This window comes from Fonsecaea nubica (genome assembly GCF_001646965.1).
Source record: "Fonsecaea nubica strain CBS 269.64 chromosome Unknown Scaff83, whole genome shotgun sequence".
NCBI classification, from domain to species: Eukaryota; Fungi; Ascomycota; class Eurotiomycetes; order Chaetothyriales; family Herpotrichiellaceae; genus Fonsecaea; species Fonsecaea nubica.
In genome coordinates, this window is record NW_019173756.1 from 22,789 (window position 1) to 37,082 (window position 14,294).

General features: G+C 51.9%; 5 protein-coding genes across 5 annotated transcripts; 2 read left to right on the forward strand and 3 right to left on the reverse strand.

Moving 5' to 3' along the window:
- Positions 1–18: 18 nt before the first annotated feature.
- AYO20_09230 (hypothetical protein) lies at positions 19–5,314 on the reverse strand (the record flags this gene model as incomplete). The annotated part of the gene is made up of 7 exons (XM_022647501.1): positions 19–531; positions 588–1,473; positions 1,530–2,138; positions 2,188–2,513; positions 2,558–4,198; positions 4,245–5,031; positions 5,112–5,314. 7 exons carry the CDS (start codon positions 5,312–5,314, stop codon positions 19–21), a joined length of 4,965 nt encoding a protein of 1,654 aa, XP_022496490.1.
- Positions 5,315–6,513: 1,199 nt separating this feature from the next.
- Positions 6,514–7,191, forward strand: AYO20_09231 (hypothetical protein; the record flags this gene model as incomplete). The annotated part of the gene is made up of 2 exons (XM_022647502.1): positions 6,514–6,693; positions 6,766–7,191. 2 exons carry the CDS (start codon positions 6,514–6,516, stop codon positions 7,189–7,191), a joined length of 606 nt encoding a protein of 201 aa, XP_022496491.1.
- A 486-nt stretch (positions 7,192–7,677) lies between these two features.
- Positions 7,678–8,712, reverse strand: AYO20_09232 (hypothetical protein; the record flags this gene model as incomplete). Its single annotated transcript, XM_022647503.1, has 1 exon — positions 7,678–8,712. One exon carries the CDS (start codon positions 8,710–8,712, stop codon positions 7,678–7,680), a length of 1,035 nt encoding a protein of 344 aa, XP_022496492.1.
- A 426-nt stretch (positions 8,713–9,138) lies between these two features.
- AYO20_09233 (hypothetical protein) lies at positions 9,139–10,125 on the reverse strand (the record flags this gene model as incomplete). Its single annotated transcript, XM_022647504.1, has 1 exon — positions 9,139–10,125. The coding sequence occupies one exon, from the start codon at positions 10,123–10,125 to the stop codon at positions 9,139–9,141; it is 987 nt and encodes a 328-aa protein (XP_022496493.1).
- A 1,280-nt stretch (positions 10,126–11,405) lies between these two features.
- AYO20_09234 (hypothetical protein) lies at positions 11,406–13,399 on the forward strand (the record flags this gene model as incomplete). The annotated part of the gene is made up of 8 exons (XM_022647505.1): positions 11,406–11,575; positions 11,623–11,748; positions 11,797–12,517; positions 12,567–12,642; positions 12,697–12,881; positions 12,944–12,993; positions 13,048–13,111; positions 13,190–13,399. The coding sequence occupies 8 exons, from the start codon at positions 11,406–11,408 to the stop codon at positions 13,397–13,399; spliced, it is 1,602 nt and encodes a 533-aa protein (XP_022496494.1).
- Positions 13,400–14,294: the final 895 nt, after the last annotated feature.

A 14,294-nucleotide genomic window follows, 5' to 3' on the forward strand; every position in this document is an offset into this window, starting at 1 on the left:
GAATCAAGGTCACAAGCGTCACATAGGAACGACCTTCCACGGATCCGCCACGAATTCCAGGGCTGTCTCTCGCAGATGCCACGGGTTAACATACACCTGCAATCCAATCCTGCTGGAGAACAGGTTGAACACTCTCATGATCAGGTACAGATCTCGCGGGGCCGTCGTCGAGTCATTTGGACAGGCTTTGTCTCGCATGAGCCTGTACTGATTGCTGCTCATGAAGAACGGAGTGCTGCAGGGCCCGGACGTGGTCTTGACTTCGATGTGATAATTCACCACCGGTCTCGACATCGACGTCCCGCCAGACTCATGCCCAAGCCAGGCGGGATAGGGGAATGTCGTGTTGTCTCCCAGAAACTCCATCAGCCGCGGACAGTTGCCTTCGTACATTACATCCGAGATTTCGCGGCCGTGCCATGCTGGTTCATCCGCGTATTCGGGGAGAATGTTCACGTAGTGACGAATTGAGCTCTGCCAATTGTCGATGCTGAAATTTGTGACTCCGCAGGCCTTGAGGAGTTCAAACACCTGATTCAGTCCAAGTCAGCTACCGTTCATATGTAGGGATACTTCCCCAGACTTACATATAGTTCTCCCGCCGCGCCCACCCGTGCATTGTCTTCAAATCTACCGTTGCCCGTATCACCAAATGTTCGGTAGAACGCTGCGTAGTCAGCTGGTGGGTAGCCAAGTTCATCTAGAGCTTCGTCAATTTCATCTAGCGATAGTGATTCTCCTCTCCTTTGATGAGATCGCCCCCCTCGCCTTGCCTGGCGGATCACTTCTCGCAAGAGTCTTTTGTACTGTTGATCTCGTGCCACCTCCTCCCAAATTGTATGCTGAGAATCAGTCGACTGAGCGTGGACTGAAGGACGAATGCTGCTCTCAACTTGAGAATATGGTGCTGTACTCCTTTGATCGACCCGGGTCACGACCACATCGTTGTCGTCGCCGCTGCCATCGTCATCGTCGTCCTGGTCAGAGGATGCCTCCGTGGGCGATGCAGGCGTTGGCATACTGCTGCTGTTAGGTTCTGTACCACCGAGCGCTGGAAATGGCACTGTCTGTAGCGATGACGCAGGCTTTTCAAACCAGGGGTACTCCGGTAGGTCCTCATCCTTCATGATGGTATCCAAATCCTTCTTGGTATCATTCAAGATACGATAGATGACCTTGACCGCCCGTTCATTATCGATGGAAAGTACCTTGGCAAGTTCTTGAGGAAGCTCTGTGTGGAAGCAAGAATAAAGGCTATCATAGTCGCTTGGGACATAGATCGTCAGCTTTCCGTCAAGGAAGCGGATATCGACTACCGCTCGATCACTCTGAACAATGACTGAGCCATATTTCTCCGGTAGCACGAGCTCTGTCCACATCTCTTCGCAGACGAATACTTCGGCAGCCAGCAGTGAATTATGCATCGTCGTTTTACGGTTGTAATATTCCGAGCTATTGTAGTTGTTGGCACAGCTGATGAACAGTCAGGAAATTCTTTTTTTTCCGATCGTAAGGCATTGAAAACTCACCATGACAAGGCGTATGCTCGGTCTCTGATATAGTGTTCAAGACCTTGATGGGCAGTTGACTTGCCCACAGTTGTTTTGGACTTCGCTAGGCTCGAGAGAAAGCGATCCTCCAGATCCAGCAATCCGAACAACGGATACAACGAGGTCATCTCTTCGTGACCAAAGTCAAGGATCTTTGCTTTGTTTTCGAAGAGCTGGCCATATCTCTGATGGTCGTTGATGGTGAATGCTTGATCCACGGAAAATAGTTTCAGCCCGTCGGGGCCACGGACAGGTAGAAAGGCCGTTTTCTCCAAAGTTCTCAACTGCTCCTCGTTGACCTCTACCTCAGGATCTGAGGAAAGCAGTTCGCCAATAGTATGTATGATACGCTTGATCTCGTCAACGTTGGGGGAAGTCTTCTTCGCCCCTTTTCCGAGCTCCTGTAAAAGAACGTTGATGTTCATAGTCCTGACTTTCATCTTGTCGACAAAGAATTTTTTAAGCCCAGGGTATACGTGGTCCAGTGGCAGACGCCCGGAGATGGTGACAGTACAGTTCCACAAGCACTCTGAAGGCTTCAGCCATTTTTGACCAACATAAATCAGACCGTTGCCATTAAACTCTTGCCTAGGACTGCTGTCAGAGAAATCAGTCTCTTTTGGAGAGACAACCTTACCGAATGGCCTCGATCACGGGCTCAGAGCTTGCCATTGCATCTAGAGCTGCATAGACTTTTGGCGCCTCGCTTTCGGTTAGGCGTGATTCAGTTGTTACTTTCGTTGATAACATCTTGAGTTCGTCGATCAAGTCGTTATAGCTAACATCCCGCATTTCCAGAATAGTTTTGAAGAAACTGGAAGCAGACTGATTGGCTTCGTACAACGGACTCAATGCCTGCTTCGCCTGGAGAAAGCTTGGGCCTTCCCAAATGCAGTCAGTTGATCTGTACCAGGCTTCCTCGGTTGTCTTCGAGCGGATCAAAGGTCGCGTCGCAAATTCTTGCTGCTCCGAGTCAATAGATATCTCTGCATGAGTACAAGACATACCTGTACAGCTTTGGCGTCTCCGACTGCCGTTGTTTGCGCAATACCGCTGTATATCTTCTCACACGTCGGTAGTAGTTGGCCCTCTCCAAGACCAGCTAATAGGGATATAGCTCTCAAGTAAAAATTAGTATTGACTTCACAGATCACTCCAAATTCCTTCAAAAAGAACCAAGCCTCGGATTGTTGGGTATCAAAATCTCCAGGTAGTTTCAGGAATGGTAAGAGATTGATTAGGTTGGTATCTCGGCTTCTATCCATCAATTCTTGCGTAGGTAGAATAGTGTCGCAAAGCCTCTGTGTGGAGTCATTCAGACATGGTACCCAAACATTCTTCAGGTTGTTCTTGATTCTGGATGCATCAACACGGTAATCAGACCAATGTGCTTTGAGATTTGCGACAAAGCTGTTGGGGTTGTCTCGAGCGATCAGCCTCATCAAAGAATGAAGCTCCCATCCAACGGGCACTTTGCCCGCCAGGTCAGGGAAGTATTTGACCCCCGATCTCTGAAGGTAGGATCTCCAGTCTAAACCATGGCGGATGTGATTGGAAACTTGAGATTCCAGGTATTGTTTAGCAAGAATTCCGTAACGACATTTATGCAAATCCTCCTCCGGAGTTGCAGCAAGTAGTTTCTCTGCGTGATAGTTGTCTTCCGAAGGAAAGAATAAGCAAGATCCGGGAAGTGGCTTGTTTTTATCGCTCACAAGTATCAGACGACTCTGACTCGACATTGACAGGGATAGTCGCTTTCCGAACCAGAAGAGGATTTCGAGATCCGTTTTGAACGTGAACACCGTTCCGGTTCTTGTTCCTGACTGGTGTGTATCAAGGATCCTCGCTATTACAGCATCAGGGTCGCACGAGGTAATTCCGAGACTGTTGTAGAAGCTCGCACGATATCCATCTGCAGTGGCCGTCTCGTGAAGTTTCTTAAACCCAAGACCATCAGGTACCTTTATCGACACCGAGTCTTCGTCGACCAGATATGGTAGATACACAGGATCCACAAGCAAGGACAAGGGTGAAACCCAGTCATTGTCATCCAATGGGATGATTCTTAACTCCTCGACAATATTCTTGATTTTGTCTCTCCAAAGGAGCCGTAGTATGAGAGCAGCAAAGGCTGTATGCCACGAGTCATCCAGTGGTATGTCATGTATTGGGCGTTCCGCGCTTTGTGAAAGACCAAGTTGTATTCTCACCAAAATTTGTTTGGACGAGATTTGCGCTGCCCCGAATTGGTGCAGGATTCTTACATCGTTTGTTTCATAATCATCTGATAAGTAGATATCATGGTCCGTGTCCGCCACGATTGGCTCGTTGTCGTGGATGAACCAGTATGGAAGAACTCTTATGCGTTTGATGCTGCGAAGGTTATTCCGTCGTGACCGGATAATGCGTATCTCATCAGACCAGAGCCCGAACTTAATGGCTTCCTCCAAAACTTCCCAGAGGCCTTGCATGGGGCTTTCGGGGAGATAGCGCATCCACGTAAACTCCAGAGGGTCGCCAGAAGTAACAATTTTGTTCACCAAACCGATAAAGGCCGAAGAGACACCGTCTCGCAATGCATAATTCCAGTCCGTATCAGGAACACTCTCACGATTAGCCGTGAGGACAAAATCCGCGTTTATAAGAAACTGGATCAGTTAGCTTCGTACAGCGAAAGGTGTCAAAGACACATACAGGGAGCTGTATAATCCGCTGTACTGGAAGATAAGCGAATACATGCTGCCCGTTGGCGGGAATGACGGGCAGGCCATTTGAATCCACCTCAAATGCGACGGTCACATCGCTCTCAGAACTTGTACGATGTGTGTCAGAAGGCAGGTCGGTGACTGTGTGTTGAAACAGCTTGAGCCATGTTGTTGCTGACTTATGGGCACCAAATTTCCCGGTCACGGTGGTGTTGATGCGTATTTCATCGGATCTCAAATCTCCATCTTTCTCGAAAGTTATTTGATCTGATCGTCCAGTAACGCCATCCACGACGACAACCAGCTTCTTCAGCTTGCGTAGCGCAAACATGATTGTTCTGGGTAGTTCTTCAAACTCAGACACGAGGCGTTTGGCGAAGAGGTTGCGCTGGTCAGAGTACCGAAGTGTCAACCTCGTCCCGACATTTGAAGGTAGACGCGACGTAACATCAGTCCACACTGGAGTGATCATTCCTACGCCCTCTTCGCCTTGGCTATGCTCAAACCTGAAAGACCAGAGCCCAGATTGGATGTGGACGTAGTCAGCAATGCCAAAGACCGATTTGAAACCCAGGCCTTTCTCCCCCGTAGTATCGGCATTTCTGGCTTTGGAGCTTTTACCAGTATCGCAAATAGATTCAACATTCTCGAGTGTGAAACCCTGCTCATTAGACTCGATGATCAGCTCGGAGGGCTTGATCCGAAATGTGATAGAGGGCTCGACATCATTCGCGTAACAGGAGTCGTCTCCATTTTGGAGCAATTCGTAAATAAGCCTGAATCTGGAAGAGTACAGCTGCTCGGCGACGCTGCTGCTATTAGCAACCAGGATTTTGAACAGAGGGAAGAAACCGACGTTCTAGTATATCGGGCGTATAAGGCTCTGTGCTCGGCAGCTCTTCGACGGTAGTCCTCTTGAAAGCTCGAATCTGTCTTGAGAATTTGGCTTTCGTCGTAGTCGTCGATAATACCCCGATCTCTGCGGATTCTATGGATCTCATCTCTCGCTGCAGCAACATCCAGGGGGCGACCATCTCTGCTGAAGCCGGCCTTTGGCATGTTTCTTGTGGCAGAGTAGTGAAGGTGCAGCGACTGATGAGTACCGAAAGATTCGAAGACACGATTGATCTATTTAACACCTCACACGAAAGACTGCATGTCAGCACCCAGGTACACACCAAATACTCACCCCGTCATCCCCAAGAGTTGGCCGATCATACACGCCATTGTTTGAGATAAGCGCTGTACTTGCGCTCGACCTGATTGTGGCGTCTCGCTACCACAAATGTGAAGCGCTTTTGCCCCAATTGAACCCTGCTGGGCAAGTCCTAGGTTGCATTATGTACCGAGTACCTCGTACGATAAAACGTTGTTGGTTTGGCAGTGATTCTAATTCTACATGGTATACCTAGTATACATGTCATTTTCCAAGCTAGCACTGCAGTAGCGTCCCTCAGAATATGCGAAGTAAACTTTCTGCGCCTCAGGGAGTTGAAACAGTGGCTGTTGACAATGCTGTAGCCCCTGATGATAGCCCGCAAACGGTAACGTTGACCGGGGCAGTCCTGGCCCGCGAGGACTCAAAGAGTACGAGGTATTCAACTGGCGTCTGAGCATATGAGGATGCGATCATCACGTATGAGGATGAAATTTCGCAGTGACTCCCCAGTGACAAGAGAGTTGAAGATTGACATTGTATCAAAGTATTGCGCAAGAGAAGCTGTCCAAGGAGCATGGATTAGATAGAGAAGCTGAGGACAGATTCAAGTTAGGCTGTTGCCTGGGGGGTGCAAGTTCCTGACTTCCTTCCTAGCGAGCCGAGATAAGGGAAGCTAGCGGAGGCACAGGGTGCAAGTCCAAGCCCCTTGTCGTCAGCCTTCGGCAAGGCGGGAGCAATGAGTCGAGGAATCTGGGCGCCAAAAGCGGCGTTGGGAATTTCCGAAACAGGACCGGGCTGTGAGCGCCTGTCCTTCTGTCGACGTCAACTGCGGACACATCCCAAGGCACTACCGTAACGTCCTCAACTTCACTCACGTTCTGATATCGCCGCCTCACCGGATTATCCTTCTCACCTCTGGCACCAAAAGACAGAACACTACTCTCGTGCCTGCGGACGGCCTCCCTCTCACGCCGATTTTCCAACCTCGCCCATCCCCTCTCTTCCAACCCGCCTCCTCTGACAAAGTCCTGCAACTAGTCCCTGAGTTATACCCTCGGACTGCAACTCGTTTCCAGGTCCTCGCCGGCAACTCGCAACAATGGCGAACCCACTCGACACCGATGCGGGCTCCGAGCTTTTTAGCACCTACGAAGCCGAGTTGAAACTCGTCCAGGCAGACGTGAATCAGAAGTTGGACCAAATCCCCGAACTCACGGGGGAGGAGAGAAAGGTTGCGATACGAGCCGCGGAGAGGGCTCTTGATGAGGCCAAGGAGTTGGTAGGTTTCGCTCCTTCCGCTATTGTGGAAAGTGATACGGGCTGGACTCTTCTGACGTCCTTGCGAATGTAGCTTGACCAGATGAACCTGGAGAAATCCAACATCCCGACCTCCCAGCGGAGCAAAGTGAACTCGCGCTTCCGCAACCACCAGTCCGATATCGATACCCTGGCACGAAAACTGAAATCGCTCGCCGAATCCGAGCGGAAACAACTCTTCGGCGACAGGTACACAGACGACCCAGAAGGGGGCCCAAGAGATGCGCAGCTTGAACAGCGCCAGCAGCTCCTCTCGGGCACAGAGCGACTAGGACGGAGTTCCGACCGGTTAAGAGAGTCGCAACGGATAGCGCTCGAGACGGAGCAGATTGGAGCGTCTACACTGGCAGATCTACACCAACAGAGGAATGTGATTGAAAACACACACCGAAATCTATTGCAGAGCGAGGGCTACGTGGATCGAAGTGTGAAGACGCTTCGCGGGATGGCGCGCAGGTAAGAATCTCTCCCCATTTTTGACGACGCAGATCAAGCCGAGTGTGAGCTGACATTATGTGCTTTGATTTTGGTGAAACCCAACAGAATGGCTACAAACCGCGTGATTACCATCGCGATCATTACAGTGCTAGTGCTGCTTATCATTGGTGTAATATACAGCAAGTTCAAGTGAGCGGTTGAGCTTGTTGAGCGACTGGACGAAGTCGAACCGTGGATAATGGACAGTCTGGATGGGGCTTTATCCGGACTGTCGTGCATACGAATTGATGTTGCAGGCGTTCAGAAGGTGTTTCCTGTTTGGGATGGGCCGCTTTGTTATAGAAGCCCGTTGTATCAGATCAGAGGAAAGTCTCGAACGGGGGTGTCATTTAGGGTTTCCACAAATTATACAGTATGCTCTACCAGGGTGACAAGATGTCTAAACACGTCGATCTTTTCGTGATACATGAAATCCGCCTCGACCCTGCAAAAAAACAAGATGAAAATTTTAACCAGTATACCTGATTATGCCCAGTCCAATGTTCAACAAAAACCCCACGATGACGGCCATTTTGCGGCGCTGGCTCCAGATGCCCTCCTCACGCACCCCCCACACCAGACAGCCGACGGGCCAGAAGAAGCCCATGGCGGTGCCCCAGATGATGTCGTCGAGGGCGCCGGCCTGGATGTCGTCGTCGCCGCCGACGATGCCGGCGACGGAGCCTGCTGCGGTGTCGGTGCCCAGGTCGGCGTTCGCGCCCGTCGTGGAGTTGTCGAGCCACCGGTCTTCCATGTTCCGCAGCGTGTTGGGCGACGGCATCGTGTCGGGCGTGTGCGTGTGCGCCTGGATCGCGAGGAACTGGAGCCGGAGGGACTGTACCTCGGTGGCGCTGAAGCCGGCGTTGAGGAGACGGTCGAAGCCGCGGGGCGCGGGCGTCGTTGTCGTCTGCTGCTGCTGCGCTGGGTCTGTGGCCGCTTTGGCGTCCTCATCTTGGTCCTCGCTCGCTTTGGCGGATGCCGCAATCGCCGCTTCGGCTGCCAACTCCGCAGCGGAGAGGACAATGTCGCCTATCGAGCAGTGTATGTAGATTCTCGCCTGCGCCGGCGGATCCCGCACGGGTTGCTTGCCCTTGTTTCCAAGTTCCAGTCTCCTGTCACCCCCAGAATTCCCGGCCGTGGCAGAGCCGTTAGATCTCTCATCGTACGGACCCGGCGTGCCGATCCGACTCGGCGGCCTGGAGACGTTCCTCTTCAGCGACGCCGTAAGCGGGACATCGTCGACGAGGGCCTTGCCCGCGTGGATCAGCCGGATGCGGTGTTTGGCGTAGGCGTCAGAGATGCGCGACCGGATCAGCTGCTTCAGCGTGGCCGTGTTGGCATTGAGGGAGGCGGGAATCGACAGGAGCAGGTCCGGCAGGGACGCAGAGAAGCGGATCGTGATCTCAAAGTCGTAGTCTTCCTGCTGCTGCTGCTGCTGCTGGTCGTCTCGTGGTTGTTGCTGGTGTCGTGACGGGACGGCGAGGAGGGGTGGTTTTAGGGACATATGGGCGGCGGTGCAGATGCGTTTCTGCCGTGGCGGCCCAGTGCGGGCATGCTGTACAATCAAGCCGCTCTATGAAGGTTGGTGCATGGCAGAAGAGGTTCTGAGACTTGGGCCGGCCAGGGGTTGTGAGATGTGGCTGCTGGTCGATATCAGAAGTGAAATGTTGGAGATGCGGACTGCGGAGCGAGTCACGCATGGACTAGACAACGTCTCCACGGCGAACGAGTGGATCAACGGACATCTTTTCCCGCGCTGGTAATCTCGAGCGGCAGCAGCCCCATTCTCCATGGCCAACGACGAAACATCTGCAAGATGAAATAGATCTGACACAGGTATGGACGAAATGATGGCCACAAATGGGCTCCTCGAACATCTGCGTCCGTATATTTCTACTGCCCAGCCACCAAAGGAATACAGATATTAATTCTATGCAACAGCAACGGCCTGTGGTGTCTGACTCTGCAATTCGCGCTCTTTGAGTCTTCTCTTCTCTTCCTCCAGCATCCTGGCTTGACGCCTCACTCGCTCTGGCACGACAGCGTCCCTCTTCCCTTGAATTTTCCACCCTCGCAGCATGTCTTGTCCTCCGAGCTCCTTGATCGTCTTGAGCTCGACAAGACTGTATTGGCTCTCGTCCTCGCGGTCGAACTCGAAGGGCTGGACCAGCGAGACCGGCGGGTTGGTGATGATCCGGGGTAAGCGGCGTCCGTTCTTTGAAGCCGAGTGTAGCATCAGGGGATGCAGCAGGATGACATCGCCAACCGAACCTGTCATCTCGTGGAAAGAGGCGTCATCGCAGCCCTGTACGAGATTGTTGTAGAATTGCAGACCGTCTTCGAAATTCTCCGTCGCTCCGATTGGCGTCATTCGTGGAAGGACGCCCTTGGGATGGTCATACAGCCACTTCCCTATCTTGGGGATCCCTTCGGAGCAAATCCAGGTTCCGCCGCCGTTGGGCAGAATATCTGTGAACAGAGGGATGACAAGCAGACCCTGCTCTGGAGAATCTAGGAAATGGACAAAGAAGTCTCCATCCACATGCCACCCGGGTAACTCTTTGGGATGTGCTTCCTTTCCCTCGTGCTCTTTTGTTCCCAGGTTGACGATGAAACTGTCCCTCCACGACTTGGATTCCTCTGTGATGCGTTCTTCCCCTCCAACAAGCTCGCAGATGGCGTTGTATGCTTTGGGCGCGAAATCCTTGACCAATACTTCTCCGTGACCCGGCATGTTGGTCCTTTCAGTCGTCCAGGTGTCGGGGTTTTTAGGGTCAAAGCCCAGCCTCACCCAGACATCCTTTGTCCATTCCTCAGCAGCTTCGCGAGTGAAACAGCCTGGAATGCGAAGATAACCATACTTCATGAAACAGTCGACTTGCTCAGAAGTCAGATGCCGGAACTTTCTGCCTTCCATTGTTACTTTCGAGTCAGTCAATTCTATAAAAACGTAGGTGCCTCTCTTGAGATATCAAAATCTTGAGCCCTGTTCAGCCTTAATACTCGACTTTCGACGTTATAAGCAGCGGAAATACCAAAGGACGACCGCGACACGGGATCTTGCAACCCTAATGTCTTTCACCAATGACATGAGATTGTATTTAGCCGGAATGTTCCCTACCAAACCTCAGATGATAGCACGGGCTACTAGGATCAGAACACCGAGCGGACAGTCACCCGGGGAGTTGTAGAAGAAATGCCGCTCTCCTCTCTTTTCCTTGTTGGCTCACAGCGAGATATGGGGCCAACGGGTTTGGCCCACGGGTGCGAGGACATACCCGGCAGCGGGGCATTTGTGGCAATTTTGACACGACATATCTGTTGCGGGGTCTCTTGATATGCTCGTGGGAGGCCAGAGGAGCTGAACTCCCAAGAAAATGTGTTGGAAGTTCCCTTTTGAGTCTGGCGGAGGTCATCGAGAGCAAACAACCAGTCATACTCCCAAGGCACCAGGCAGCACGTCTTGCAACTGCGAATTATTGCAAAGGAAGAAATGGACCCTGGATCTGGCAATTCAGTTTCCCATTTGGGTAATAGACAGTCAATGTTCAAAGCAACTCACCAAATCATCTCGTCGGGGCTACATCGGAATCAAAGTCTTCACAGTAGCTCGCCCGCGACTGACTCGTATCAACATATGCCTTGCACCATCAGACCGTGTAAAATGGCAACAGGGTAGGATCAATATCTTCCGCCACTAGCTCCACCGCAATTAACACAACTATCTGCGCTGTGCTTACCGCCTGGCCCCCGAAGCTGTTACAAGCCTGGGTTGACGAGCGAATGAGGCGTGCTTGACTTCAGACCCCAGGATCCAGTTTGGGGTAATAAACTATCCCGCAACGACTCCATGGAGTGATCGACGGGTTGGAGATGGTCGAACCTGGGACAGGGCGTTCTCCTATTAGCCTAAAGAAGGCTGAATTGAGGTACCTGCAGCTCTTTCAATATCCCCCCCCCGGCATATGGAGTTTGGCCATCTCCTGATTCGACAAAGGCGTCGCGAATAATACAGCCGAACGGCATGGTGCTGCTTGCTACCCGCCTATACCAAGGCCCTCGGCAGTACTTTTCGATATGGCGAACGGAGGACATATATGCTGGCGTGGAAGTGACCCCCAGACATCTGGGAACCCGGGCAGTCTTCTACTCCATTGCTGAAGTATTCCAGACTCCACAAAGGGCATATCTTTCAGAATGGTCGGTATCGCGGTCGTGCAGCCTATCCACAAGACGGAGCGACAGGTGGCCATTGCTGAGGCTCCTGCGCTTCGACGGGTCATTTGGTACAAGGACCCAGGTCTGAGGAAGCTCTATGGCCTGGCCATTGCGCTGTTCTTTGCCTCGGCGACGACAGGATATGACGGGTCTGTCTCCCATCCAGGCTTTCTGTCTCACTGCTCACACTCGCCAGGTCGATGCTGAACGGCCTCCAAATTCTCGACGTCTGGCAAGACTACTTCAACCATCCCACTGGATCGATTCTCGGTCTCTTTGGGTCGATATATAGCATTGGAAGTCTCGCAGGGCTCCCGTTTGCGTAGGTTGACCTCTCTTGAACGAAGACCGCCGCTGATCACACCGTCAGGCCATATCTGTGCGACATCTATGGCCGACGCATCGCCATCATGGCTGGCTGCCTTTTCCTTTTCGCCGGCGTCGCTATTCAAAGTGCCTCCCAAAACTTTTCCATGTTCATCGCCGGCCGCTTCTTTGTTGGATTCGGCAACAGCATGTGCTCCAACTCGGCTCCTCTCCTTCTGACTGAACTCTGCCACCCGCAACATCGCGGGAGAGTGACGACAGTCTACAATCAGCTTTGGGACATTGGCTCCATTGCAGCGACGTGGATCACCTTTGGCACTTTTACCATCAAGAACAACTGGTCGTGGCGCATCCCGTCGATCTTTCAAGCTTTCCCAACCCTCATCCTCTTTTGCTTCATCTGGATCATCCCAGAGTCACCCCGTTGGCTGATCTCGAAGGATCGCCATGCGGAAGCCCTGACAACACTGGCAAAGTACCATTCGAATGGGGACGAGATGGACCTCACAGTCCAGTTCGAGTACCGCGAAATCAGGGAGACTCTTCGCCTTGAATTCGAGTCGAAGAAGTCGAGCAGCTTCTTGGATTTCCTGCGGACCAAGGGCAACCGTTATCGACTGCTGCTTGTCGTCGCCCTCGGTCTCTTCTCCCAATGGAGCGGCAATGGGTTGACCAGCTATTACTTTGCCATTGTGATGAAGAGCATTGGTGTCACAGATAAAAACGAGCAGTTTGAGATCAACGGATCCAAGACCATTCTCTCAGTAGGTCACTTTCGATTCGAAGGTGGCTGGATCGCTGACCTGCTCGTAGCTCATTGTCGGACTCATCGCCGCAGCAGTCGTTGACCGGTTCGGCAGACGTCCACTATTCTTGACTGCGACTGCGGGTCAGTAACTTTGAGACTCTAGCTATCTTGTCTTGTGCTAATTCTCCGTAACAGGTATGTTTGTGAGCTTCGTCCTCTGGACGGCCTGCTCGGCTCTATATGACCTCGACGGCAACCTCGCGGCAGGCAAGACGGTCATCTTCTTCATCTTCCTTCACGGTGTCTTCTACAACATTGCTTGGTCCGGTTTGCTGGTGGGGTACACAGTCGAGATTATGCCGTACAAACTGCGTGCAAAGGTGAGAGACCGTCCAGAGACGACCTTTCTGGGGAACGACTTGTACTGACGGTGGCCCGGTAGGGTCTCATGCTCATGAACTTTTTCGTTCAAGCCGCTCTCGTGTTTAACCAGTAAGTCAACTCGGCCAATGAAAAGAGATCCCAGTTTTTCTGATTGTAATTTAGGTACATCAACCCGATCGGCCTCGCGCATCTCCAACCACGTTGGAGGTTCTACTCAATCTACTGTGTAAGTCCACCTCTTTGTGATCGAGCATGCAATTGATTGCTGGGATACGTTTTGCTGACGCTTGGCTGCTTTGTGCAGGGCTGGCTCCTTTTTGAGGTCATCTTCGTGGCTTTCCTGTTCATCGAAACGCGCGGCGTGACGCTTGAAGAGGTGGCCAAGATCTTCGACGGCGAGGACGCTGAGGTTGCCCACGTCGATCTGGACGTTGTTGAGGAGAAGGTGCAGCACGTCCAACAGCTCGAGGAGGTGGCCGTTACCACCATCCCGCAGCGTGTTGAGAAGGTTTAGTGGCGAGGTCCAGGGCACCGTGTCTGAGATTTGAGAGGCTTAGTCGCAGAGAAGCGACGTATGGTTTGGATGATGTCCAGCCTAGACAACAGACACTTAGTACCACAGACATACATTGACGTGCGACCCTCTGTAGTATTGAGCGAGACTCACGTGCGTGCTGCCGCGCAGGCGAGCAGTGGATGTATGTACCTAATGCAGGTCACAGTGTCAGCAAATACAAATATCACATGGCGAACCTATTGCTGTCTTTCTGGGTGCGCAAGGGATGACAAATACACGATTTGCTATCAAGTCGCCACCTTAAAACCCGCAAGAGACTCGTAGATTGATCAGAGTTGAGACGTCCTCGTGCATGACCGCGGCTCATGCGGTGATTCGTTGCCACAGTTGTCGCTTTGGGCCGAGACAAGGATTTGATCAACATCGTGTGGTTCTGGTCTAGCGTCTCTACCTAGAGACCCACGAATCGCCCCTTCGATACCTACCCATCTAGTCCTGAAGGTTAACCAAAAGAGAAAAAAACATCCTCTGGGAATACCAGTCACATTAACGCCACTCACAAGCAAAGCAGCACAATTTAGAACGGGCCGATGAAAAAGAAGAAGAAGAAGAAGAAGAAGCACCACCAGCTGGTTTCAGATTTCTTTTTCGAGCGACGGGGTGGAGTTTACGCCGGGGAGAATAAGTGGGTACGAAGTTGTCAGGAAACGTTGAATGTGGATGCGGATATAATTCTTATGTACGAGGTGCAATAATTCTCTTCTCACTCCGTTTCAAAGCTGTCTTGCAAACCTACCAAAGTCCATATAATGCATATCTTGGGTGGAGGGTCAGGCTGGTTTCTTCATCGTTGCACCCTGTCCCTTCGATCGCAGCTTCAAGAAAGTTTGGT